The sequence below is a fragment of the Myotis nattereri genome, assembly GCF_964212035.1.
Source record: "Myotis nattereri genome assembly, chromosome: 5".
NCBI lineage: Eukaryota > Metazoa > Chordata > Mammalia > Chiroptera > Vespertilionidae > Myotis > Myotis nattereri.
The window spans coordinates 19,459,754-19,487,178 of NC_138080.1; the positions used below are offsets into that span (position 1 = coordinate 19,459,754).

The window sequence follows — 27,425 nt, forward strand, 5'->3', positions numbered from 1 at the left end:
GCAAACTTCCAGGGCCCACCCAACTTTTATTCGTACAATCCCTGGGCGGTACCAGGCGGACCTGGGTAATTAGGACCGGAAGATCTGAGCCTCGGTGTCCCTGGCTGCAACGCAGGTTTTATCATCCTGGGCCCCCGCCTCGCTGGGGTGCCCTCCAGGCTTATTGGGTATTAAGCGCGTGGACCCTGGTGTCCCCAGCCGCCCTGCATGGGCTGCTGTGTGAGCCTTCCTGTGTCCACTGTAAACCAGGGTTCTGCTGACCCCGCAGGGCTGGCGTAAAGAGGAGCCACGTGATGCTTTCACGTGCTGAGCACGTGCCCAGAGGCAGGATGGCTTTTCCATGGAAATGTTACCAGGAGACTGTTTTCCAATTCTGGGTGTATTTTCTGATTGTGTTGGGGTTATTCTTAAAATTAAATGTTATGAATGATGCTCAGGCCCTGGCTGGTTTGGCTCAGTGGATAGAGCGTCCGCCTGCAGACTAAAGGGTCCCAGGTTCGATTCCAGTCAAGGGCACATGCTCGGGTTGGGGGCTCGATCCCCGGTAGGGGCCGTGCAGGATTCCCTCTCATCGTTGATGTTTCTATCTCTCTCCTCCTTCCTATCTGAAATCAATAAAAATATATTTTAAAAAAGAAAAGAGAGTAGACAATATTGAAAGAACATATTTTTTTAAAAAAGAATGATGCTCAGATGTATATTTATTAATGTGCATGGCAGAGGGTTACGGTTGCTAGGTAAAATTCAGGGACGGGTTGTGTGTCCTGGTTGGCATGCAAGATGGGAGCTTGGGGTGCGGGGGAGCCCCAAACCTCCCAGCACGTCCTATGGAGTCAGGTGACACTCGCCCCTCCTCCTCTTCAGGCTCTTCCCCTGTCCTTGCCCTTCCTCTAATTACTTTTCTCTACTTTGCGCCTGTTTTCTGATATATATGTATTTTTACAGTAATTATCTGCACAGGTCAAGTTTGGGGCTGAATCTTTCAGAAACGCAGCCCAGCCTTTCCTGGTTACGTGGTTTGACTCTGAGTGGAGGAAAGGGGCCTGGCAGCAAAAGGCCTTTCCCATTAAGCAAGAAGAACAGGCCGACAGGCGCCTCCTGTCCTGACACACCGAGAGAAGACCGGGAGGATTCAGACCCGGGGCACACAGCGGTTTTCTCGAAGTGGGCGGGGTGACAAGTTCTTGTTGCTGCGATTTTCCCAGAATGACGTCGACATCCTGGGTAAAACGCAGCCAGCTGGACGGGACTGTGAGGCACAAATGCATCTCAGAAGATGGTGGTGGTGGGGGACATCCGGAAACGAGAGGGAAATCTTATTCTTTGGGGAAGGCTCAAATCTCCAGGACAGAATGGGAGGAAGCCATCGCTGTGGGCTGTGCAGGCCCGCCTGAAAGCTGAGAGGAGAAGAACATTGGGGAGGTCCCTCAGGAACCGGCTCCGGAAGCAGCTGGAAGGCTTGTGATGCCGGGAAGCTGCCAAGCTCCAGTGCACAGATGACTTTTCTGGCAACAGAGGGAAGTCTGTCTAAGTTCTCTCCGCTGAGAAACTTGTTACTGAGTTAAATTTGGGAACCGTGTAAGCAAACCCAAAAGGCCCACAGCAAGCTGAGAAAAAAATATCTGTAATCTAGATACAAAGTGTTAATACCATTAATATACACAGAGTCACCAGGGATGCATATGAAAAAGATAAAATCTGGGGAGGGGCAGGGGGGGTATGGAAATCCATGAAAAGACAATTCAATGTTAAACAACCCACAAACATATAAATGGCCAATAAACATTTTTAGATTCATTTCAGTCATCAGAGAAATTCAAAATTAAAAATTGAAATGTGTGTGCCCATCAAGTTGACATTTTTTTCTTTGATGAAAAGTCCTAATATTTGGAAAGGATCTGGAGAACATGCACAAATTCCGCTGGTGGAGATGTGAGAAGGCGCGGCCCTTCAGAAGAGGAGTGAGGCGGAGGTGAGCTGGTTGTGAGAGCCTTGGCTTGGTTCGTTTGACCCGGAATTCCCATTGGGAGACATTTCTCTGCTGGCATGAAGATGGCTGTGGGCAGATCAGCTCCGGAACGTTCTTGGAGGCAGCAGCGGGCAGAGCGGCTGGGTCTCAGTGCGGGAGCCTGGCTGCTTGGGGCAAGTCCCTCTCTGAGCCTCAGTTTCCTCATCTGTAAAATGGAACGTGTCACAACGATGCCAAAAAATTGGACACATCAAATGCCTGGCACGTAATAAATGCTCAGTAAACGGGATATTCGCAAGAACAATTTAATTTATAAGCACCTAGAACAAAAGTGAGCCAAGGAGAGGAACAGGGCTCCACAGAAGAGCTAAAAATGGTTCCGAAACACATGAAAAGATGTTTATTTTCCTCTCCAAGAAGATGTGTTCATTCAAATGAAGCCAATACCCCATTTTCCACCCAGAAGGTAAGAGAAATTTCAAGTCAGCTGACAGCCTGTACAGCCTGTGGAGTAAGGGGCCACCTGCACACAGGTGAGGGGCAACAACCAGATGGGACCACACTGATGGAGAGAGCTCTGAAGACCACCACTGGAATGGCAAGCACCCATGCTCTAAACCAGCCGTGGGCAAACTACGGCCCGCGGGCCGGATCCGGCCCGTTTGAAATGAATAAAACTAAAAAAAAAAGACCGTACCCTTTTATGTAATGATGTTTACTTTGAATTTATATTAGTTCACACAAACACTCCATCCATGCTTTTGTTCCGGCCCTCCGGTCCAGTTTAAGAACCCATTGTGGCCCTCGAGTCAAAAAGTTTGCCCACCCCTGGTCTAAACCATGAGGTTTCACATGGAGGGGTTTACCCACAAGCACCTGCACTTGCTGAAAAGTACGTAGGAGGCCATCCCCTGTGGTGGTACCTGTTGGAGGGAACGACTAGAAGCAAAACCCATCACCACTTAGATTCTGCTTAAATAGATTAAGGAGCTCCCCTACAAACGCTCACTGCCAATTGCAAATCACAAAGCATTCCGACACCCTGAAGTCTTGGTAAGAAGTCTTTGTTTAATCTCCTGTTCATCCCAATATGTGTGAATATGCATCAGTTTATCTGCGGCGACTGGCCAAGGCAGTGGTTCTCAACCTTCTGGCCCTTTAAATACAGTTCCTCATGTTGTGACCCAACCATAAAATTATTTTCGTTGCTACTTCATAACTGTAATGTTGCTACTGTAATGAATCGTAATGTAAATATCTGATATGCGGGATGGTCTTAGGCGACCCCTGTGAAAGGGTCGTTCGACCGTCAAAGGGGTCGCGACCCACAAGCTGAGAACCGCTGGGCTAAGGGATACTGCCCTAGATCCGTGTTAGTTGGCTATAGCTGCATAACAAATGACCCCTAAAGTTAGCAGCTGAAAACAACACACATCCATTATCTCAGAGTTCCCATGGGTGAAGAACATGGATGCAGTTTAGTCGGGTGGGTTCCCAAAGCTCTCGTAACAGCAGTTCCCCAGGGAGCCGTGAGCCACTCTCGAATCCCTGCTCCCATCTTGCAGGGCCCTTGCTCAGGGTGAGCCCAAGGCTCCCACCACCACAACCTCGCCTTTCAGTGTTGGGAACTAGCGGCTGCTGGGAGAGGCCCCGCCGAGTTTGGCCAGATGAGATGGGACACAAATTCATGGCAGAGCCTGGGCTAAGAGGGTCCCTGTGTGGCTCCAGCACACTCCGTGTCTCCCCACTGCTCTTGTTCCCCATGAGCCTGGCCAGACCGGCCACATCAGGAGACAGGTGGATGCTGTTCCATCCAGGAACCTACACTTTCAACAATCCCATACACCCTGTAACGCCCCCCCCCCCCCGACCCCATCAATTCACTGGCCTGGCCCACGAACCTGTGAGGTCCTCACCTGCTCCCGCCTGGTCCCATGGGTCCTCCGAGCAGCTGTCCAGAGTACAGGATACGTCGCTGGCACCGAGGGCCTTTTTTAGCTCTGAAACAACAGATAACTCCCTGGACCCACCTGGAGAAGCCGGGCATCAAAGGGCTTCCATCATTCCCCCAAAGAAGCCACAAAAGGGCAAAGGATGGAGGAAAGGGCTCAACCAAGAACTTTAAACAAATGGCTTATTTGAGCCTCTCTCCCTGCCTGTGCCCAAGGCAGACATTGCTAGCTGATCCCCGACATCTTCACTGAGCCAGATGGTACCAGCTCCAGCTCAAAACATTGCATTCCAAGCAGATGTCACAAATCCATTAAGGATCAAACCCCTTAAGGACATGGAAAACCTCTGGGAATGGAGGTGTTACCTGTTTTGGGATCCCCTCCCCCAATCAAGAGAATAGCCTTTTTTCATTTAAAGTGTCCCCTATTTAAAAACTCGGGGGTTTTTGCCCTAACCGGTTTGGCTCAGTGGATAGAGCATCAGCCTGAGGACTCAAGGGTCCCAGGTTTGAATCTGGTCAAGGGTATGTACCTTGGTTGCGGGCACATCCCCAGTAGGGAGTGTGCAGGAGGCAGCTGATCAATGTTCCTTTCTCATCGATGTTTCTAATTCTCTATCCCTCTCCCTTCCTCTCTGTAAAAAAAAAAAAAAAAATAAAATTAAAAAAAAATCAATAAAACATATTAAAAAAAAAAAAAAAGAACTCAGGGTTTTTTGTTCAGCTACCCACAGATGGAGCCCACATCCTCACCCTTACTTCCTGCTCCCAAAACTCTGCTGTTGCCTATCAAGCTGCTCTGCGTCCCTTCTTCCTCTTTATGTCCTTCAAATACAGGCTCTCAGGGATGCCTTCCCTTTCCCTACACTCCATTCGCAGGTGGCGGGCTCTCCTGTGGACTCGGCGACACCCAGGCCAGCAATTCTGGCACCTCTGCTCCTGCCTCATCCTCATCACTGGGCTCCGTCCTCTTGGTAGCTGCCCCTGCTTGGGCCCATCATTTGTTCCCAGGGCCGAGCCCTCGGCCTCCTCCCTCATTTTCAGCCTGGCCACTGTCATCCTCTGCTCACACCCCCTCCATGACTCCCTATTGCCTGTCATTCAAGCCCCTGCATGTCTGCCTCGGCAGCCTCCAGCCTCCTCTCCTTCTGTTGTCTCTCCCCTCCCTCTGTGAGGGCCGCGTGGACGCCCTGAGTCGCCATTACATGCTGCTCAGCCCCAAGTTACTGCACGCGCCTCAGCAGCACAGACATTGGGTCCTGAGTAAACAGGCCAGGCAGGAGGGAGAAGAGACAGTTCTGGAGCCTCTTCCCAGGGCGGGAGGTCCTGGGAGGCCGAGCACCCGTCCAAGAACTCCTGGGGGCTCAGTGCCAGCAGCAAAACACAGGCAGCGATTGTTAATGACTAAATGTGAATGTCTACCTGCAGTTTTTTAATTTTGCCTCTTTCCCCTCATCCTAGAAGTCCTACACACCCCTGAGAGCTTCGTTCCAATGCCCTCACCCAGGGAGCTGCTATCACTGCCCCTCCACACTTGTCCACCTCTGTCCCGGGCTGGACCCGCAGTCACAAGGCTAGTGTTCACAGGAAGTGAGGTAACTGGGCTCAGGGGTCACCAGGCTCCCCCGAGCCTCAGGGGGAGGCTCACCTCCGTCGATCCTCTGCTGCAGGACCCCCCGGATGACATCCTCATAGATGCCCTCGATGGTCAGGGCGGGGCTGCCCACAGCAAGAACGTCCCCTTCCAACTCAAGCAGCTCCTGGAATGGTGGTGGGCAGGGGCTGGGCTGGAGGGGTGGGCACTTTGCAGGTGCCAGCTCCCGCTCTGACCCTGGTCTAGGTACCTGGGTGGCCTTGAACCTCATTTTCCTCGTCTTTAAAATGGACTCCGTGACCTGTGCTCCCTCGGGTTGCCGTGGAAGATAAAACAAGCACCTCCCACCTCAACAGGAATAGCACAGATATCTTTTCTAGGACCCCCCACAGCCACTTCCTCTAGGGGAGCCGGCTGGCACCTGGAACCACGCCCTGCCTGGTGCCCGTAAGCCCTGTGTGGCCAGGCCCCCGTGACCTCTCCCCTCAGCCCTTTCCCACCGCCTCACTGTTCCCTAACACGCTAGCCCAGGCCTACCTCAGGGCTTTTGCACATGCTGTGCCCTCTGCCTGGAATGCCCTTCCCTGGGACATGGCTCATGCCTTCAGCTCACTCCCTCTCCAGTGTCATCTTCTCAGGGAGAGCCTCCATGCCCATAGCCCCCCACACACACTCCCCCTCTGCTCCTCCCTTCTCTGAAACCTGTCACCTGCTAGGTGTGATGCATGTGCCCTCACCCCAGCTCTCAAGTGACCGATATTGAGCACTGTCATGGGAGAAGCAGGGGCATTTGTGAGAGCCCCCTGGAGCCCCAGAGCTCAGGGAACAAAAGTCTCTAATTGTCACAGCGGCTCTGTGCGGGAGCGAGCACTTCGTAGAGAGATACAGATGCTTGGTCACGCCCCTCCCCTGCCTGCATATCCCCCACTCGCTCACCGCTTTGCAGCGCGGCTCCAGCTGGCTCAGCACGAAGGGCAAAAAGATGCAGAGCTGCCACCCGCGGACGAACCTCCTCCGCGCTGAGCCACTGTCCGACTGGAACTTCTGCACGACACACACAGTGGCCAGTCCAGTGGCCATCGGGGCACCCAGGCCCACGTCCAGGCCCTCCCTGCAGACCTCACCTTCAGCACGCGCCCCCTGACTTTCTCCAGCTGCTGGGCAGCCTGGTTGCAATCCAGGGCACTGGTCAGACACTGGTCGGCCAGCTGCAGGAAGGTGGCCACGGCGTCCGCCATGAGCTGTGGAGGGAGGAACTGGGATGACGCCCGGGCAATTCACTCTCTGGCCTTACCAGCCTCAAGAAACAACACCTCCTGCCCAGCCAGTGTGGCTCAGTGGGTGAGCGTCGACCTATGAACCAGGAGGTCACGGTTCACCTCCCAGTCAGGGCACATGCCTGAGCACCATCCCCAATAGGGGGCGTGCAGGAGGCATCGGGTCAATGATTCTCTCATCATCGATGTTTCTATCTCTCTCTCCCTCTCCTTTCCCCTCTCTCTAAAGTCAAGAAAAACATTTAAAAAAAAAAATAGCACCTCCTCTCAGGAGCCAGGGATCACCCAGTCGGTGGGGGCCTACGTGCCAACTGGGAGAAAGCAGCCTGCCCGCGGGAGAACGGTGCCAGGTGCCCAGCCTGGGGAGCAGCGGGCAGGCTGGATTCCGCCTCATCGGCAGAGTGCTCCTGAGCAGTACGCAGACTGAACAACTGTGCGGGGCACCACTGGGTCTTCTCAATCCCTGTCTCCTTCACTTACCGTGTCTTTTAGCAGGTCCCGTCCCCTTGGCCTTCAAAACACACCTGCTTCTCCTCACCAATAGCACCCAACTAGTGGAGGCCTCCGCCCCTCCTGCCCCCACAGCCCATGCTTCCCAAGGCAGGTGTGGCTTCTGAACTTTAAATTTGGTCACGCCCCTCCCCTGCTGTGGCTCCCCATTGCCCTTGGGACAGAGCCCGGCCTCTTAACTCCATACAGAGGGCCCTGACCCATCTGCCCACCCTCCTCACTGGCACATCTCCCACCTTTCTGCCCTCCCTGGAAACCTACAACCCAATGTCTCTCAGTTGTTTAATTTCCCCAAAGGCAGACAAGCTTTCTCCCTTCCCAGCACTTACACACGGTCCCTCTACCCAGGACACGCCCCACCCCCACTCCTCCCACTGCTGCCCCCGCTTGGAAGTCCTCTCCTGGAAGTCCTCCCAACCCTTGAGACTGACCAAGCACGTCCGCGGGGCTCACACAGCACCTTGTGCATCCGCACCACAGCCCTGTCCATCCCGTGCTCATGGCCTGGTCATGGTTCATGTCTACATGACACCAGGAGCCCAGCGAGGGAGGCCAGGTCTGTCTCGGTCACCACGATCTCCCCAGCACACGATCGACGCCTGCTCAGTGAAGGCAGCTGCCTTGGCCTCACCTGTTGTGCGAGATCCTGGGCCCCAAACACCAGACTTCGTGCTCCGAAGAAGCCAAACGGCACCACCAGCTGCTCCAGGCGGCCCCGGCCCCGCTCAGCCTCGCGGTAGCAAGCCTGCATCAGCTCCGGATCCCACGGCATCTCCCCAAAGGAGTAAACCTGTCCTCCAATGGCAGTCAGGTGAGAGAACACCATCAGCTGATAGAAAAGCAGGGCCCAGGGCCTCACAGCCGATGCAGCGAAGGACAAACACAAATGGGAACACATCTTACCGTGGCTATCACCACAAAAATGCACAATAAAAGCAACAGTAAGGTGCGGTGTGATGGACATAAAACGGTAAGACCTGGAAAAATGGTAACATGCGGTGCCGGCAGGACTGAGGGGAAGTGGGCACGCTCAGTCCTTGTGGCACCTATGCCCACCATCTGGTGGCCTCTCGGGGCTGAGCCCTAGGCCTGCATGAGTGGAGTCATCCAACACCCCTGGGAGCACACAGGAAAGTTTGGGGTGATAGACTGGAGACAATCAACCACAATGGTGTGTAACTGCCTCCGGGATGAGGGAGGCACAGGCAGCTGCAGATGCAGAGAGGGGCCAGGGACAGTTCCGGATGGAGGTGATTAGGGAGTGGATGCGCAATGAGTGGAAGGTGCTTAGTAGGTGCTCATTTAATGTCAGAAGAACTGAGCTGACCTGCATGGAGCAGAATTTTCTGGGGACAGGGAGGGCTCTGGCTAAACAGAGGAACGGCAGGAGGGAGAGTTTGTGGGGAAGGTGACTCCAAACTGACATTATTACGTGCTATTCTCACCATCTTACCCCTTCCCCACATTTTAAACAGTGTGTTGATAACCATAGCATGGTTGTCCATAATAAGTAAAAAAAAAAAAAAAAATAGCCTAGAAAAAAGTTGTTTCGAGGTTTTTAAAAAGAAAAGGTTGTCAAACAAGAAAGATGCAAGCTCTTCTATGAGGTTAACAGCCCTCACCCGCTAGAGCCCACCTCTTTCCGCAGCCGGGCGCCCGAGGGATTCCCACGCAGGTGGCGGCCCAGGCGGTCCATGCCCTGCGCTAGGAGGGTCTGCACGGCCGCCAGGGCTGCTCCCACCACGTCCAGCAGAGTCTGCGTGACCCGGGGCAGCTGTGCGTCCACCCTCCTGCGCAGGCAGCACTCCAGGGCGCCCTGGACTTCGGCTGAGGGCGGAAGGCACCGGCCTGGGTCTCCCTCGCCACGTGCTCCCCAAGTGGGGTCGTGGGAGACCCGAGGCTCCGCAGGGTGAGGTGGGCGGAACGCGGACTGAGCACCCGCTCCGCCCCATTTTCCTGAGAAACGAGGCTTCGCTTCGCGTGCGGTGGGGTCGGCTCAGAAGCGATGCCGGGAAGGCCGAGTCCGGATGCCAGCCCGGCTCACGTTGTACCTGAGCCGAGTGGGCGCCCCTCCGCCATCTGGCTGAGCAACCCGGCTCAGACGTGCCACCGCCAGGGCCTCCGGTCCTCTCCACAACTAGACGCACCCGCTCCATCCCTGGCCGGACCCCTTTTCCCCGGCCCGCCCTCCTCCTGACCCCGCCCTCCTGACCCCGCCCTCCTCCAGGCCCCGCCCCGGTCCAGGCACAGCCGCAGGGCCACGCCCATCCTCCTGCTTAGTCCCCGCCTGTCGTGCCACGCCCTCCCACCCTCCAGCCCGCCCCTGAGCGTCTTCAGCTCCCGGGCTCCAGGCCCCGCCCCTACACCCACCTGGTCCCCTTCTTTCTCTCAGGCTCCCGGCCCCGCCCCGCCCGACCCCGCCCCGTCCCCCAGGCTCACTCCGCAGCTTCCCTGCCACGCGCCCCCGCAGCCCCATCAGCTGGTCCACGTCGGGGCGGATAGTCCTCTCCAGGGCCGCGAGCAACTCGTCTTTTTCGGGCTGGAAGGCGCGGAGCCCTGCGGAGGCCCCGGCCAGGACAGCGGCGTGAACCGCATCCAGGAGCTGCGGGGATCAGCCCAGGGATGCCACGGCCCGGAGCGCAGGATGGAGGGACAGAGGGACGGATAGAGACAAACACGCGGAGAGAGACGGAGAGTTTAGGCGACAGTCCGAGGAGGCGAAGCCGGGTGCCCGGGTCGGCTCCCACCCCCTCGGCAGTGTCCCTCCCCGTACCCCACCCCCCCATCCGCCGTGTCCCTGCGGCACCTCCGCGACCCCGCGCGCACCTCGGTCCAGGCCCAGGCCCTGGCTCGGCCGGCCCCCCGCAAGCCCGGCTGGGTCTGGGCTCGCAGCGCCGGCAGCAGCTCCCGCACCAGCACTGCGGTCAGCACCTGCAGGAGAGGGGACCTGGGCTCCGGTGAAGGCCGAGGGGGCTTCTGGGGGTCCGGGTGGGGCCTTGCACGGCACTGACCTCCGCGTCCGAGCCCAGCGTCATGTCGTCGTGGCCAAAGTGGCCTCGGTGCTGCCGGTAGAGCCGTACGGCCTCCAGGAAGGCACGGGCGGCGGGGGCCTGGCTTCGCTGTAGGACTGGGGCCAGGGGGGAGGCTCCTGAGTGCCCACCCACCCTCCTCTGCTCTCGCTCTGCCTGGCTCCCCTGCTCCCCAAGAGGACGGAAGCCCTCGTCCTCCCTGCCAGGTCCCGAACACCCAGGTCTCACCCACCTCCAGACCTTGGCCCTCGCAGGGGACACGCTCCCCAAGACCTCGCCAGCCCATCAGGAGCCTTTACACAGTGTAGGAAAGGCACCCCTGCGGCAGCCACAGCCCCGCTGCACTGCGTCTCCCTGCCTCTCCGTTCGGGTTCATTCGTTCCGCCAACAGCCTGCCCACTTGTTTGTGTTGGTCCTGTTCCCTGTATCGCCGGTTGGCCCCTCCTCTTTTTTGGACCCCAGCTTGGGCACCCCTCCTCTCAGAGACCCTCCCTGATCCCCCAGGGAAAGCTCCCACCAGGCAGTGTCCCCGTCACATCCCTATCCTGTCTGTCTCCCCCCACAACCCATTTTATAGATAAGGAAACTGAGCCTGGGAGTGGGTCCCACAGCCAGCAGGGGCAGAGCCCCATCCCTGCCTGACCTTCCCCGGGGCCCACCTGTGCCACGGAGCCGGATGCCACCCTGCAGGGCCAGCCTCCAGGCGCGCTGCGCCTCCGCTGTGGCTGCAGAGAAACAGAGGTGCCTTCGGAAGGGGTGCTGCAGGAACAGGGGGAAGCTCACGGGCGTTTCCAGGAGGGGGTCAGGCTCCTCCTGCGTGTGGTCTCCTGAAAGGAGGCAGAGGAGGACCCAGCTGCATTCATGCCTTTGCTCTACAATCATTGGTTCAGCAGGAGAAAGTAACCATGAAATGCTTAGAGGAGGTGCTCAATATGCGTGTAATCCGTGCTACAGCTGCAGTGTCCCTATTCCAGCTCAGTCTCCAGGGAGGATGTGCTGGGGCATGAGCAATTCATCCCAGCACTGTCTCCCAGCCTCTGCGTCCTCCTCAACACGGTGGCCTGGGCAGCCACCAACAACCTATCCTAGTTGGCCTGTGAGCTGAGCCCTGCTTGCAGGGGGCTCTGGAGCCAGCCATGCCCAGGTTCAAACTTGGCCAAACCATTTTCCGTGCGTAGGGCACCGTTTTTCATCTCTCCAATCCTGTAAAATGGGTTCGAAGGTGTTATCAATGACCTAGAGTGGTTGGGAGGACACAGTGGGTGGATTTTATTCTGTTTAATCTATTTGAGGCCTCCTAAAATCCTCAGTGTTTTGTCCTGATCTCCAGAGTAGTATATACAGACTGCAGGGAAACACATTCATTTTGCTGGGAGAGAGGTTGGTCACTGGGCCAGAAGCAAAGTAGCGAAGGGTGACACAAAGGGGTATGTGGGTGGATCCCAATGTTTGCACCGTCCTCATCCTCAACATGCCTGCAGCCTGTCCTTGTTGCTGCATTGGCATCAGTGGCTGGCAAGATAGCGCCTCAGTGAAGTCAGTGACGCAGTTCTAGCCAGATCTGAGCCTTACTGATGTACGACAGGCCTCGGCCTCGGCCTCGTGCATGCATCTGTGGAATGAGGTAGCTAGTGATGGGGCGGCCTCATGGCAGGTTCATGAGACAACGCAAACCCTCCTCAGATGCATCCAGCCCAGCTGTGCTGCGCCTTTCCCTGTTCCTGCACAGTGTGCCCTGGGAGGGAGGGAGGGAGGAAGAAAAGGAGGGAGAGATTGAGAAAGAGAGGAGGCGGGGGGGGGGGGCGCGGAGAGAGGAGGAGAAGGGGCAATGGAAGGAGAAAAGGAGGGAGGGAAAGAGGGAGGAAGTTAGAGAAAGAGAGAGAGGGGAGGGTGGGGAGGAGGAGAAGAGAGAATGGAAGAGGGGCGGGAGGAAGGGAGAACCTCCTGGAAACGCTAGACTGAACCATCACCCAGCACCTCCCCCAGACACACACACCAGTGCCCATCTCCCCACAGACTCCTGCTGCAGGGCTTGTTTTCACTGCTCTGCTACTTTGGTTCTGGTCCCGTGACCAGCCTCTCTCGCTGATGAGAACGGTGTTTCTCTTTCTAGAGTTGGGCTTCTTATCCAGAAACACGTGCCCCCCAGGGACACGTGGCCATGTCTAGAGACACATTTGGTGGTCGCACTTGGGGGGGGGGGTGCTGCTACTGGCATCTAGTGGGTGGCGACAGGGATTCTGTTCAACACCCTGCCATGCTCAGGGCCGCCCCACTGACGGGCCCCGGGGTCAGCAGCACTGAAGTAGAGACACCTGCTTTTGGGGTCCCCGGGCCTTACCTGAGGAGTCTGGGCAGAGAGTGTCCAACAGGTGGAGATACTCGCGCTGGGACGTCAGGACTGTGTACCCTGTCAGGGCCGCAGAGCCCAGAGGGCGGCCCCCATTTTCATATTCCTACGGAAAGTGTCCAAAGAACCGCGTTGGGACGGGTCTAACCTGTGGCTTCCACGTCTCAGTGCAGGACCCGGGGAAGGTCTGGGGTTAGATGGGGAAATCCCCAGCTCCCTCCCTGCCTCCACCTCCCCCCTCCTCCTCCACAGAAGCCCTGCAGCCGCCACTGTGCGCTGGGCCGGTGGGGTTGTCTCACCGAGTCAGACAGCCCCGTGCTTCGTGGGCCAGCATCACCCGCCTCATAAGGTGGAAACGGCCTCCCAGGGCATCAAGGGACCTGAGTGAATTCCCCAGCCGGGAAGCAGGGCGTGGGCCTGACGCACGTGGCCTAACACGGCTTCAACCTCGGCTCTGCTGACGACCATGAGTAATTCCCTACCCCGGTCCCTGGCCTCAGTCCATCCACCTGGCACAACAGGAGATGGTCGCCCGGCCCAGGCCAGGGACACAGGGGCCCTCGATTCAGGCTAGATGATTGAAGAGAGGAGAGGGGCTATGCTGGTAGCCGGACCCTAAGCCCACTCTGGGGAGGACGGGATTGAGAATCTGGAGGCCAAAGGGACACAGCCACTCACTCACCTCCCTGTGGCTGAACCACTCCAGGTGGCCATTCCCACGCAGGACACAGAAGATGGGCTGCCACTGGGGTGGGAGGCCCTGCAGCTGGGTCAGGGGCCCGCGGTGCTCACGGACTCGGGGGAGCTTCTGTGGAGGAGGGGCTCTCAGATGTCAGGGGCCCTGGCCAGTGCCCCAGGGTCCAGACCATCAGGACAGCTCCCACAGGTGGCACTAAGCATAGGGCACTTGGGTGCCAGGTGGCACTCCTGTCTTTACCAGCACTTATTTGTGGCCCTTCCAAATAAGAACTGATATATCTTTTTTTTTAATTTATGTTTTTAAAATATATTTTTATTGGTTTCAGAGAGGAAGGGAGAGGGAGGGAGGGAGAGAGAGAGAGAGAGAGACATCAATGATGAGAGAACATCATTTGATTAGCTGCCTCCTGCACGTTCCCTACTGGGGATTGAGCCTGCAACCCAGGCATGTGCCCTTGACCAGAATCGAACCCGGGACCCTTCAGTCCACAGGCCGACACTCTATCCACTGAGCCAAACCAGCTAGGGCAAGAAGTGATATACAGTGGGGCCTTGACATACGAGTTTAATTTGTTCTGAGACTGAGCTCATTGAGGAGCTCGTTAACTCAAATTACTCTATCAACTCAATGCAAAAAATCGGCCGAGAGACAGCTGGTGTCTCAAAAAACTCGTTAGTCGGGACAAGTCAAGGCCCCACTGTATCTTATTAGTTATATCACACAGCCCTGAGACAGGCATTCTTGTCATCGCCACTCCATCTGGAGGCGGACCCTTCCTCACTTGAGCCTCGGATGAGATCCCAGCCCTGGCCAATATCTCAATTGCAACCTGTGAGAGACCCTGAAAGGAAGGACTCAGAGAAGCTGCCTCTAGATTCCTGACTCACAGCAACTGTGAGAGAAGTGTGTGTTGCTTTAAGCTACTGACTTGCAGTATATTGTCACACAGCATTAACTAAGCAATACAAGTGGAGTTGCGGGGTCCTGGGGCAGGTGTAGTGTAACTATATGAGAAAAGGCCAGGCCTCTGTCCACAGACCCTGCCCTCAGGGGGACACTTTCTCTGTCCTCTGTTTCATTTCCTTTGTCACTCTCCCTACTACCTGACACCTGCATTGTGTGTTTTGTGTCATCACTGGGTCCCAGAGCAGTGTCTGGTGCCTAGCTGGTGCTCAATAAATATACGATGAATCAATTAACTGCAACTGTGATATTTTGATTCTTTGCTGGGGTGATGGGAACTCAGTATGTTTTTAATGAGTCTCCATACCTTTTCCCAGGTCTAAACATTTTCATAAAATACTGTTAAAATGCTATTATAGAAACCCTATATAATAAAAGGCTAATATGCAAATCGACCGAACAGAGGAATGACTAATCACTATGACACGCACTGGCCACCAGGGGGCAGACGCTCAACACTGGAGCTGCTCCCTGGTGGTCAGTGCGCTCCCCCTGTGGGCTCATGGCTGGTGAACACAGCGGCGGTGGCAGGAGTCATCAGTCGGACATCCCCCAAGGACTCCAACAGACTGTGAGAGGGCGCAGGCTGGACTAAGGGACCCCCCTGAGTGCATGAATTTCGTGCACCGGGCCTCTAGTGATATATAAAATACAAACATATAAAATAACTATTGCCCTAGCCGGTGCTCAGCGGATAGAGCGTTGGCCCACAGACCAAAGGGTCCCGGGTTCGATTCCGGTCCGGTCTTGCATGTACCTCGGTTGCAGGCTCCTTCCTGGCCAGGCTCTGGTCAGGGCATGGGCAAGAGGCAACCAATCGATGTGTTTCTCTCACATTGATGTTTCTCTCTGTCTTTCCCTCTCTCTTCCACTCTCTAAAAATCAATGGAAAAATATCCTTGGGTGAGGATTAAAATAAGTAAGTAAGTAAGTAAGTAAATAAATGAATATTATATAAAATGCTCAAACTGAAGCAAGGGGAAGCCCCTCCACACTGCCCGAAACCCAATGTCAGCTGGGCCGTGGCCATGTGACTGAAACCAGCAGGTGGTGTAAGGTGCAGGTGGGAGTGACACCCGGGCCCCATGATGCCCCAAGAGGGACAGGGAGAGCTCTGGTTGGGAGGGTGCTCTGTGTCCACAGTGCCAGGGAGCCCCACCCCAGGGCAGGCACAGCTGGGAGAAGAGGCACCTGACTGAGGTGGGAAAACCCAGTGCCCTGATGGGGCAGGAAACCCAATGTCAGTAAGAAATATGAGCTCCGAGTTCAAATTATGCCTCTGCCTCTTGCTCATGGTACTAGTATGACCTCAAGCAGATCCCTTTGCCTTTCTGTGCCTTGGTTTCCTTGCTGGTCAAAGACCCATCTCTGGGGCTGGTAAGGATTGAGTATGTTTGTCGGGCACATGGAAGACCTAGGTGCCATTGCCAGCTCAGCAGACATATGGAGCTGGGACCAGACAGCTCCAGGCTCCTTTGCTCCATCCACAAACTATTCCTGCACCCCTATTATATGCAGGTACCATGTGGGTATGAGGAGTGGGTGTGAGGGAAAGAGGAGACTATGCCTGGCTCCTCCCTTGCAGAGCAGACCCATGGAGGTGACTAACGTGTGACCTGGGGCTTTGCTGGGATGGGGGTCTCAGGGGAGGTGCCTGACTGAGGTGGGGGCAAAGGCAATCCAGGGAGGCTTCCTGGAAGAAGTGGCAACTGAAGTACAAGGAGGAACGGAAAGTGCATGAGACAGCGGTCACCTCACATGCAAAAACTTGGGCATCCCGTGGTTGTGCTGTGTCCTTGACTGTGGCACTCAGGGCAAGCTTTTCCCAACTTCAGGGCTTTTGCTCCAGCTGTGCCTTCTGCCTACAATGCCCTTCCCATTCTGTGCTCCAGATCTGGCTTCTTTTCATCCTTTATATCTCAGCTCAAAGGGGTCCCCTGCACCTTGACTCCCCACACCCAACTGTGCCCTTCCTCTTGATTTCCTAGCACCTATCAGAAGTTACCCTGCGTCATGATCTGTTCACTTGTTTGGGGTCATTTCCTCCCAGTCAGACTGTGAGCCCCAGAGAACAGAACGGGATATGTCTCGGTCTGCTGTGTCCCCAGCGTCCAGCCCAGGACACGCTAGTGAATGTGTATAGCCATCCTAGGTTGTGGCACCAGCAAGGACAAAGGTGTGAGAAGCCCCCCCACCACCGCTGAACCAATGGCCTCCGCAGTCTTGTGTGCTCAGCAGCCCTCCCCCCTCATTTGTGGCACCCACTTTGCTGTGCAGCAGTTGGCATCCAGCCGGCTCCTGGGGGACCAGCTCCCGGGAAATCTGCTGCAGGACAGAGGCTGCCAGCTGTACGCGGTATTGAGGCAGGAAGTCCCTCAGCAGGGCCTCCACCTGGTCTGCAGGGACAAGGGAACAGCAAGGTGGCTGAATCAGGCCACCTACCAGGGGAAGGCAAGCCAGGATGGAAGTAACTGGTGGGCTTCTACCGTCACCCCACACCCCAAAGTTACCCCACGAGACATCCTCCAAGTTCCATTCACCCTTAACCACCCACTGTCTGTTTCCATCCTTGGGGGATGGGAGGGGTAGTTAAGGCAACTCCAGCTTAACTGATAACTGATGCACAACAAACGTGAATAAAGCACAGAACTGAATGAGCTTTCACCCATATCCACACCCAGAAACCACGATCAAGACAATGAAAGTTCCATTGCACCTGGAAGCTTTTTCACGCCCCTTACCTAGAGAATTTTTCAAAACCTTTTAAAAAGCCTCAGCCCAGAACAGAGGAACTTTCTGCAGTGATGGAAGTATTCTGTATCCTGATCTAAGAGGTGGTCACACAGGTGTTAAAGTTCTTCCAGCTGTTTCCCTAAGATGCACTCACTTGACTGTATGTAAAACATCCAGTCCATCTTGCTGCCTGGAATGTGGACCCAATGGCTGGAGCTTCGGCAGCCTTTATGTACCGCGAGGTGGCCTCAGACGCAGAAGCCATGCACGGCAGAACCATGAGATGGGGGAAGCTGGGTTATCTAACTTTTCTCTGCCTGCCTGCCACTGTACCCCTCTGTAGGAGAGAGGAATAACTCTCTGCCTTAAGCCGCTATAGAAATACCTGACGCTTGCAGAATAGCTGATTGAATCCATTTGTCTAATGGTGAGTTGACCTGTCCTGATCTAGATCATGAACCCGTCCTGTTCCCGTGCTCAGCGCACAGTAAATACTCAACCCTGTGCACGGAGGATGAAGGGCACTGACACGTCTTTGTCTCAAACAGGACTGTGACCCAGTCCCCGGGTCCACAGAGGGATCTGTTGATCCCTGCCCCCCTGGAACAATTATCCCCCAAGATCCGGCTGGGCCCAGGACAGTTCCCACCTGGGCCGTGCCCTACACCCCAAACCCATGCCCGTAGTCAGATTTCCAGATTTACCCCTAAAATGTACATGACACCAGTTAAATTTGAATTTCAGGTAAATAAGGAATTATTTTTTAGCATAACTATGCCCTTATGCAAAATTTGGGGCATACTTATACTAAAAAAAAAAAAGTTTCTTTATTGCTTATCTGGAATTCACATTAATAGGGCATCCTGCGTATCTGACAACCCTGAACCCTCCTCCCCATCCCCACCCCTCCCCACCCTCACTCACCCCTCAGGTGCTGCTGCTGCCGCTTGTCCAGGGGGCTTGAAGGCCGCCCGCCCATCCTGCTGCTGCTTCCCAGGATGCCCTAGAGTGAAGCAGACACCCCTCTCCACCCCCCTGCTCCCCAGGTTCCTCTGCTCAGGGGCACTCTGGGAGCAGGGCAGCCTGTGAGGATCCTGGATGCTATGGCGACCAGTGTCTGGGGTCAAAAGCCAGAGCTTGGCCCTCCCATTGTGTATGCTGGGGGGTGAGGATGCCCGCCCCCTGCCCCACCCAACCCTGCACCTGCGTCCTCCCAACTCCCCTGGGGCCAAGGCCTCCAGAGCTGCTGGTTTCTGTAGGGGCTGCCCCAGCAGCCCCAAGAGTGGGTACAGGGGTGGGAGACAATTCCGCTGGCTTTGGAGGAGGGATGCGGGGAAGGTATCTGGCAGGATCAGGCAACCAGTTGTTGGTGTGAGGGGAAAGGGTGAGCAGGGATGGGGTGTCTATCCCCCTCTGGTGCCCACCCTCTGGTGCCCACCCACCCTGTGCCTGCCCCATGCAGGGCAATGCTGAGGGGATTGAACCCTGGCCCAGCCCCTAGAGTCCCTAGGCTGGGGAGTGAGAGCTGGCCCGCCTCCCCCACCCCCCACCCCCCATCCCTGGAGTCAGTGTTGAGACTGAGGGAGCAAGCGGTGGGGTCCCAGATGAGGGGGGAATGGGAGGTGTGGAGATTTAAGGGGGTTACTGGCTACTTCCTGACCTCCAGCACGATCCCTAGCCCCACCAAGCAATCACCACATCTCCATTCAATTCTTTGACTATTAAAGGTGCCCTTACTCTCCGCCTAGCCCCCAGCGCAGCACACTCCAAATTCCATGACCTCTAGCACCTCCCACCAGGCCCTGCAGAGCCATTTCATCTCTCAGTGACCCTCTCCAGCCCCACACAGTTCCCTGCAGCTGCCCCAGCAGCCCCATGGCCATCATAGGCACACTGACAAAACTGTCAGATAATGGTGAGAGGAAGGGAGAAAAATGGAACAGGAGGGGACAGGAAATGCTAGGGGCAGGGAGGAGATGCTGCACCGGGACCGGGACCGAAGAAAGTGGGAAAAGCTGGAGGACAGAGAACGGTCAGGGGGCACGGTGCATGCAAAGGCCCTAAGGTGGGAACAGCACAGCGTGGGTGGGACGGAAAAGGGAGAGTGAGCAGCAGGTGTTACGAGGGGAGGGTGGGGGTTTCAGGGCCACCCAGGGGCTTATGGGCCAATAGGAAGGGTGGGCTTCCCTCCAGGTGAAAGAGAGCCACAGGCTGGTCTGGTGCAGGGACAGCTGCCGTCATGGGGAGAGGCACGGAGAGGTGATGCCTCAGGAAGGGCCCCCCAGTGAGGTCCCCGTGCCATTCTCAGCATTTCCCCTCTGCTCTAGCCACCCTGCCCCGGACTCCGCCCCAGGGGTCATGGCCACCTGAGCTTGCTCAAGCCCACGGCTGGGCAACCTTCCTTTCGGCTGCCTCCTCTGCTTTCTCAACCTGTTTCCTTCCGATCGGGCCCCGGCCCACTTCCTCACTCTCACATCTGAGAGACCGACCCCAAGACGTTGAAGGGAACTTCTCTTTCTGTGGTTTCGGCTTTGGCTTTCAATTCCCATGTCCCCGTCAGGCGCAGCTGCGGGACGCCCCCAGGCCCCATGCTCCCCACTCTCTGCTGAGGTCCCAGGAGCCAGAGAAGCTGGGTGGGCCCAGCAGATGGAAAGGCTGCAGTGCTGGCACAGTTGAGACTAAAGAGGCCTCTGACACATTCAAGGCTCTGGGCAGGCCTGCAGCGGGACTGGGTGGAGGTTAAGGCCAGCTCAGGCCCCGGCTGATGTGGCTCAGTTGGTTGAGCGTTGTCCATGCACCAAAAGGTCTTCCGTTTGATTTCTAGTCAGGGCGCCATCCCAGGTCAGGGCACGTGTGGGAAGCAGCCAATGGATGTTCCTCTCACATTGATGTTTCTCTCTCCCTTCCTCTCTCTAAAATCAATAAAAACATATAAATAAAAACATTTGCTGTGTGTGTGCAATGGGAACTCTGCCAGAGTGTGTAGTGGGTTGAATTGTGTGCCCCTGGAAAGAAACATCCACAGGTCACCATAAAAAAAACACAGAAAATAACCAATGGTGATGATATGAAGAAACTGGAACCCTCGTGCACTGTCAGTGGGAATGTAAAATGGTACAGCTGCTGTGAAAATAGTATGGAGGTTTCTCCAAAAATTAAAAACAGGCCCTAGCCAGTTTGGCCTGCGGACTGAAGGGTCCCAGGTTCGATTCCGGTCAGGGGCACATGCCCAGGTTGCAGGCTCAATCCCCAGTAGGGGGCGCGCAGGAGACAGCCGATGGATGATTCTCTCTCATCATTGATGTTTCTCTCTCCCTTCATCTCTGAAAATATATTTTTAAAAAATTAAAAACAGAATTACCATCTGACCTAGCATTTCTACTTCTGGGTATGTCCCCAAAAGAACTGAAAGTCGGGTCTCAGAGATAGCTGTACACCAATGTTTGTAGCAACATTATTCACAAGAGCAAAACCATGGAAGCAACCCAAGTGCCCACAGATATGAATGGAGAAGCACAACGTGGTCCATCCACACAGTGGATTATTCAGCCATAAAAGGAAGGAAATTGTAACACATGTGACAACATGGTTGACTCTGAGGACATGATGTTGAGTAAAAGCAGACACAAAAGGACAGACACTGTATGATCCCATTTACATGAGGCCCCTAGACCAGTCAAATTCACAGAGACAGAGTAGAGGGGGGCGGCTAATGGAGGGGGAGATGGAGCTACTGATGAATAGGACAGAGCTTCAATTTGGGAAGATGGTAAGTTTTGGAGGTAGGTGGTGGGGATGGTTGTACCACAGTGTGACTGTACCATTTCTGGATACCGAGAAATGGTTAAGATGGTGAACTTTACATTATGTGTATTTTAACGCATGCGCACGCACACAGACACATGCACGGTATGTCCAGGTCCTAACCCCGGGTACCTCAGAATGTGACCTTATTTGGAATAAGGGTCTTTGCGGATATAATTAGCTAAGGATCTTGAGATGAGTTCATCTTGGACTTAGGGTGGTCCTTATCCAATGCCAGTGTCCTGAATAGGAGAGGACACAGATACTCACATAAGCCATGTGAGGACAGGCAGAGCCTGGAGTGACGTTGTCACAAGCCCGGGGTTGCTGGCAGCCCCCAGAGGAGCCTGGGAAGACTTTCCCTCAGAGCCTCCAGACGGAGCCACCCCTGCCACCTCCTTGACGTCACACCACAGGACTGAGTCAGTAAATGCGGTGGTACCTGCTGCACGGCCCCCGGAACCGAGCGCGGACACCAGTCCTGTCCTCCACCTGCTGGGATGGGGGCTTCGAGTTGGCCTGGGAGCCCCTTGTCCCACTGCCCACCAAGGACCACAGACAGTGGACACCTGGAGCAAGTGCTCCTTTTATTATAGTTTTTAAATGTTTTTATTGATTTCCGAGAGAGGAAGGGGGGGGAGAGAGAGAGATAGAAACATTAATGAGAGAGAAACATTGATCAGCTGCCTCCTGCACACCCCCTACTGGGAATCAAGCCCGCAACCCAGGCATATGCCCCAAGCAGGAATCGAACCGGCGACCTCCTGGTGCATATGTCGATGCTCAACCACTGAGCTACACCGGCTGGGCCAAAGCTCCTTTTAATATCTGGGCAGAGCCAGTGGCCTGGCCCTGTCAGCACCATGTGGCTTCTCGAACGTGAAGCCTAGAACACAGCCGTGGAGGGGCCCAGCCCCAGGACGATCCCAGCCCCCTCAAGCCGACATGGGCGCCACGGTGGCGTCCCCGGGACCAGCTACAAAGTGGAATGCTTCTCGAAGGGCACGGTCAGGAGTCGGGCTGCTGCCTCATCCAGGAACCAGCAGAGTTTCCCAGTGTGGGGCTGCACAAGGGCGGCAGGGAGCGGGCTGGCCTCCTTGTCCTCCAAAATGCGCTGTGGGAAGAGGATATGCTGGTGAGGCCCGGGTGCATGCCGGCGCCCCTGAGCTCGCAGGCCCCCGTGGACTAGACTCTCCCGCTCTCAGGATGTGATGTCAGCCTTCCAGCTGCCCCAGCTTAAAACAGTCAGCAGGGACAGGCCCTTCCCTTCTAGCTCCCGTGACTGTATAGCAGGGTGACTGTATAGCAGGGTGTTGGCACACCTTTCCTGCAAAGACCAGAGAATCGCTATTTCGGCTCACGTTGGCATACGGGCATCTGTGTTCCAACAAATCATGGTTGGTGAACACTGACATCTGAATTCTGTTGAATTTTCACATGTCTGGGAATATACTTCTTTTGATCCACCCGCCCTCCCCCCCACCCCCGCCACCGCCCAAACTTAAAAAGGTACGAAGTAAAAACCCTTCCTGGCTGGCAGGATTGGCACACGGGCTGTGGTGTGTCAACCCGCTAATGTGACCTCACAGTGAATGGACATTATAAACACTGCTTTTTGCCAGCTGGGCCTGACCCCAAGAACCCTGTGCTTATAAATCACTGGCTTCTGATCACGACCCTGTGAAGTCACCTCCGTTCCCACCCCATTGTACAGTCTGGGAAGCTAAGGCTCCAGGAGGCCTCTCTCAGGGAGTCTATGGAGAGGGGCCCCTCATGACCCACCTTACAGATGGGAAAGTTGAGGCTGTGGGGGGAGGACCACCTGAAGCCGTGGTGGGCACCACTGGCAGGGACATGGGTCTGCTGCACTCTTCAGAATCTGCCCCAAACCACATTAGCCACCCCTTGTGAGGACATCTGGGCCCAACGGTTTGGGGGAGAGAATTATTATTTATTTATATTTCAAAACATTTCCGGTTTCTCCTATAGTTTTGGCATTTTCTTTTTAAAATAATTCTTGCCCTAGCTAGTTTGGCTCAGTGGATAGAGCATCGGTCTGCGGACTGAAGGGTCCTGGGTTCAATTCCGTTCAAGGGCATATGCCCAGCCGATCAACAATTCTCTCATCATTGATGTTTCTATTTCTCTCTCCCTCTCGCTTCCCCTCTGAAATCAATAAAATATATAAATATATTTTAAAATAAATAATTCTTTATGTTGAAAGTATTACATATGTCACCCTTTCCCCCCCCAATAGTTGTTGGTTTTTTTAATGATGGCAATTAAAATATTCTTTATTTTATTTCATTTTATTTTATTTTTAATATATTTTTATTGATTTCAGAGAAGAAAGAAGGGGGAAAGAGAGAGAAAAATATCAATGATAAGAAAGAATCACTGGTGGGCTGCCTCCTGCATGCCCCCCACTGGGGATCAAGCAACCTGGGCATGTGCTCTGACCAGAAATCAAACCATGACCTCCTGATTCATAGGTTGACACTCCACCACGGAGCCACACCAAACCAGCTTAGTTTGTTTTTAGTATCTTAGTTTATATTTTCCTAAAATATTATATATAACTATACCTTCTTTCTTATTCCTACTTTTTTTACTTATTCCTATATATGATTTTTTTTCCTTCTTGGTTAGCTTTGCCAGTGGTTTGTCTATTTTTTGGACCTCTATATCATTAAATTTTCAAAAATAAAGCCCGGCCAGTGCGGCTTAATGGTTGAGCATCAACCTATGAACCAGGAAATCACAGTTCTATTCCTGGTCTGGGCACATGCCTGGGTTGCAAGCTCGATCCCCAGTGGGGGGGCATTCAAGAGGTAGCTGATCAATGATTCTATCTCATCATTGATTTTTCTCTCTCTCTTTTCCCGTCCTCTCTGCAATCAATAAAAATATATTTAAAAAAAATTAACCAATTCATTAATTTCTGATTTTGATTTCATATATCCCTTTTGCTGACTTTACTTAGATTGACATTATTGTTCATTTTTCTAATTCAAGAGTAAGTGCTTGATTTGTTTATTCAGTAGTTTTCTATTTAACTAGAGGCCCGAAGCATGAAAATTCATGCAAGAGTAGGCCTTCCTTCCCCCGGCTGCCGGCACTGGCTTCCCTCTGGCACCCAGGACCCGGGTTCCCTTCTCCGGCCGCCCGCAGGCACCCAGGACCTGGGCTGCTTCCCTCCTCTGGCCACCCGCAGGCACCCGGGACCCAGGCTGCTTCCCTCCTCTGGCCACCCGCAGGCACCCGGGACCCAGGCTGCTTCCATCTGGCCCCGGCTTCATCAGGAAGGACGTCCGGAATGACATCCTGGTCTAATTAGCATATTACCCTTTTATTATTATAGTTATTTTAAAAATGTATTTTAATATTATGAATTTACCTCTCAGTGTAGCTGTTGTCTCATCTCATCAATCTCATTTTGTACTTACTCATTCCTAACCAGCCTGCAATGGCAGTTTCCATCTCCCCTTCAACCCAAGAATTACTGAAGGATCTTGGGATCTGGTGCTTCCAGCACAATAGCACCCGGGCTCCTGTTCTGTCCCCAGGCTCACATGCCCCAGCCTTCCTGGGAATGGGCCCCCAGCTTTACCTTCAGAACAGCTGCCTTGCCTTCTCCAGTCGCCACAAAGATGACAGTTCGGGCCGCATTCAAGACAGGGAGTGTGAGGGTTACGCGCTGTGGAGGCGGCTTTGGGGAGTCACTGATGGGAGCCACAATCTTCTCCCGTTCCTGGGAGTTGAAGAGGACAATGTTACTTCAACTTCTCAAGCGCTCACCCACATCAAGCATAATCCATCCATCATTCCATCCCACCCTCCCAATCCTGTGGTACTTGATTTAAGGCCCCCATCATAAGATGGGTAAACCGAGGCTCAGGATAAAGCCAGCGGGCATGCCTATTGGCAGAAGCTGATTCAAACCCTGCTGTAGGCAACTCCTGGCCTCCCTGTGGAACCCCAGACAGCAGAGGCCAGAGCTCAGGTGTGCATGGGGCCTGTGGGGGTGCACTCACCTGCAGCAGGGGATGGTCTGGGAAGAGTGAGCAGGTATGGCCATCGGGGCCCACCCCCAGGATCAGCAGGTCAAAAACTGGGATGGAGTCCCCTTGAAAGGCCTGGCCAGGGGGAGAAGACAGTCCACGGAGGTTGAGGAAGGGGAAGAATACAGAGACAACTGTCAGAAAAAGAATCACACGTGGTGCTTGGCCGTGTGGCTCAGCAGCTGAGCATCAACCCCGGAACCAGGAGGTTGGATTCCTCGTCAGAGCACATGCCCGGGCTGCAGGCTCCACCCTCAGTAGAGGCCATGCAGGAGGCAGCTTATCAATGATGTTCCTCTCATCAATGTTTCTATCTCTCTACCCTTCTCCCTTCCTCTCTCTCTAAAAATCAATAACACCATATTTTTAAAAATTTTAAAAAAGAATCACAAGTAGCTGTAACACAAGGAATGATGCTCAGCCTCACCTGCATAAAAGGGACTCTAATTTACGAGGTTCTACGTTCACCTGCCCAACTGGCTAAGAATCTGGGGACACCACTGTTTCCAAGATGTGAGGACCCAGGCCAGCTCCTAGGTGTCAGAGGTGAGGGCACCCGTGGGGACCCCAAGGCAGGGGTGTGGCCTATTAATGTGTCTACCCAGGGCGGGGCTGGGTCTGCTGACTGACTCCAGGGGAGTTTCTGTCGATGACAATCACAGAGTGCTACCTGCAGAACGGCTGTTGCCTGGGATTAGCCATCGAGTGGACAAGGTCTCCCTGTGGCGACTCGAGGGACTCACCTGTCGCAGCTTCTTGGCGTAGTCCTCTGCTGCCTCCTCCACAGGAAGCTGGGGGTTAATGGTGATCACCTGGCTGTCGGGAATGGGCAGCTTGGAGAGCAGGTGGGTCTGTGGCACATGGAGGGACAGTGTCACCAACAGTAATGAACGGGTCTTAGCATTGTGGGTTTGCATTGTGTCCACATGGGTCATCCAGGCCTGTGAGTCAGGCTCATAGTGGATCCCATGCCAATGCACCAGGCGTCTTTCCAGTCCATAAAGACTGGGGGTTGGCCCTAGCAGGTTTGGCTCAGTGGAGAGAGCGTTGGCCTGCGGACTGAAGGGTCCCAGGTTCGATTCTGGTCAAGGGCACATGCCCCGGTTGTGGGCTCGATCCCCAGTGGGAGACATGCAGGAGGCAATCAATGATTCTCTGTCATCACTGATGTTTCCATCTCTCTCTCCCTCTCCCTTTCTCTCTGAAATCAATAAAAATATTTTTTAATGACAAAAAAAAGGGACAGGGTTTCGCCCTGGCCAGTGTTCCCAATGGTTAGAGCGCCGGCCTGTGCACCTAAGGGTTGCCGGTTTGATTCCCCGTCAAGGGCACTACCTGGGTTTCAGGCTGCAGGTTTGCTCACCAGTCCGGCGCATGCAGGAGGCAACCAATTGATGTGTCTCTCACATCAATATTTCTCTCTCTCCTCACCCCTCCCTCCCACTCTCTCTAGAAATCAATGGGAAAAATATCCTCGGATGAGGATGAACTAAATAAACAAAAAACCATCAGCTCAAGCTTCTATACAAAAAAATGCAACACCCTGGACCCCAGTGCCCCGGGCTCCTTTTCCGGTCACGGCACCGCCCCAGGCCTCCCGGGACGGGTTTCCGCCTCCGGAGCAGGAGGAGTGGGCACCGAAGCCGAGGACCCAGCAAACCCGGGCTCCTCCAGCCTTGTTTCCTGCTTGGAAATCGCTGGGGGCCGGGCTCAAAGACACCGCCTCGGAGGGCAGGAACGCAGCAGGCGGCGTGGAGACGGGGAGAGCTCGTCCAGGCTGCAGGTGAAGAGACCGAAGCCCAGGCTCCGGCCAGACCCCCGCCTGGCTCTTGCCGTCACTGCGCCCGAGCGTCCCTCGGTCCCCGGCAGCGGCCACGCTCCCCGGCCGCCCTGGCCCAGGCCGCGCCCTCTCCGCAGCCCCGCCGGCCCAGCGGGAGGCAGAGCGGCGCAGCCCAGGTGTGACCTCCGGGGCGCCGGGCCCACCTGGCCGGCTCCCGCCCCGAGGAGAGGCCGGGGCGCCGCGTGGCCCTCGGCGGCCCCCGTAGCTCACCCGGTAGAGGCCGTACGTGCTCTCGGCGTGCTCGAAGGGCACCAGGCGCTCGTCGCAGAAGCCCAGCGTCCAGTGCGCGAGGCCAGCCGGCCCGGCGGGGGCGACGGCGGCGGGCAGCTCGCGGGCCAGCATCGAGACGAGGCTGCCGCCCGACAGGCCGAGCGCAAAGCGGGCCCGGGCGCCCGCCACGCAGCACGCGGCCCGCTGAGCCACCAGTTGCGCCAGCGACGCGCCGAGCTCCTGCGGGCTCGAGAAGACCGAGATGAAGCCGGGGGCCGGCGCGGCCATCGCGGCGGCGGGAGGCGGAAGCGCTCCGGGCGGCGGCCAGTGCGCCTGCGCGCCGGTCGGCCGGGACGCCCGGGGTTCAGTACCTTGGGCGGCAGCCTCTGGCACATGCGCAGCTCCGCAAGTGAAGCCGGGGCGGGGCAGGGCGG

At 55.3% G+C, this 27,425-nt stretch overlaps 2 protein-coding genes across 2 annotated transcripts; both read right to left on the reverse strand.

Moving 5' to 3' along the window:
* Nucleotides 1-1,609: 1,609 nt before the first annotated feature.
* On the reverse strand, nt 1,610-18,055 carry NIBAN3 (niban apoptosis regulator 3; the record flags this gene model as incomplete). The annotated part of the gene is made up of 15 exons (XM_081092430.1): nt 1,610-2,174; nt 3,886-3,969; nt 5,569-5,680; nt 6,451-6,558; nt 6,639-6,755; nt 7,933-8,091; nt 8,938-9,128; nt 9,741-9,903; nt 10,128-10,232; nt 10,313-10,428; nt 10,990-11,157; nt 12,672-12,786; nt 13,363-13,488; nt 16,609-16,739; nt 18,001-18,055. The coding sequence occupies 15 exons, from the start codon at nt 18,053-18,055 to the stop codon at nt 2,068-2,070; spliced, it is 1,857 nt and encodes a 618-aa protein (XP_080948556.1). The 3' UTR covers nt 1,610-2,067.
* A 3,389-nt stretch (nt 18,056-21,444) lies between these two features.
* Nucleotides 21,445-27,405, reverse strand: PGLS (6-phosphogluconolactonase). Its single transcript, XM_081092442.1, has 5 exons — nt 26,992-27,405; nt 25,685-25,792; nt 24,915-25,016; nt 24,491-24,631; nt 21,445-21,994 (listed from the first exon to the last, which is right to left on the reverse strand). Exons 1-5 carry the CDS (start codon nt 27,277-27,279, stop codon nt 21,857-21,859), a joined length of 777 nt encoding a protein of 258 aa, XP_080948568.1. The 5' UTR covers nt 27,280-27,405; the 3' UTR covers nt 21,445-21,856.
* Between the last annotated feature and the right edge of the window lie 20 nt (nt 27,406-27,425).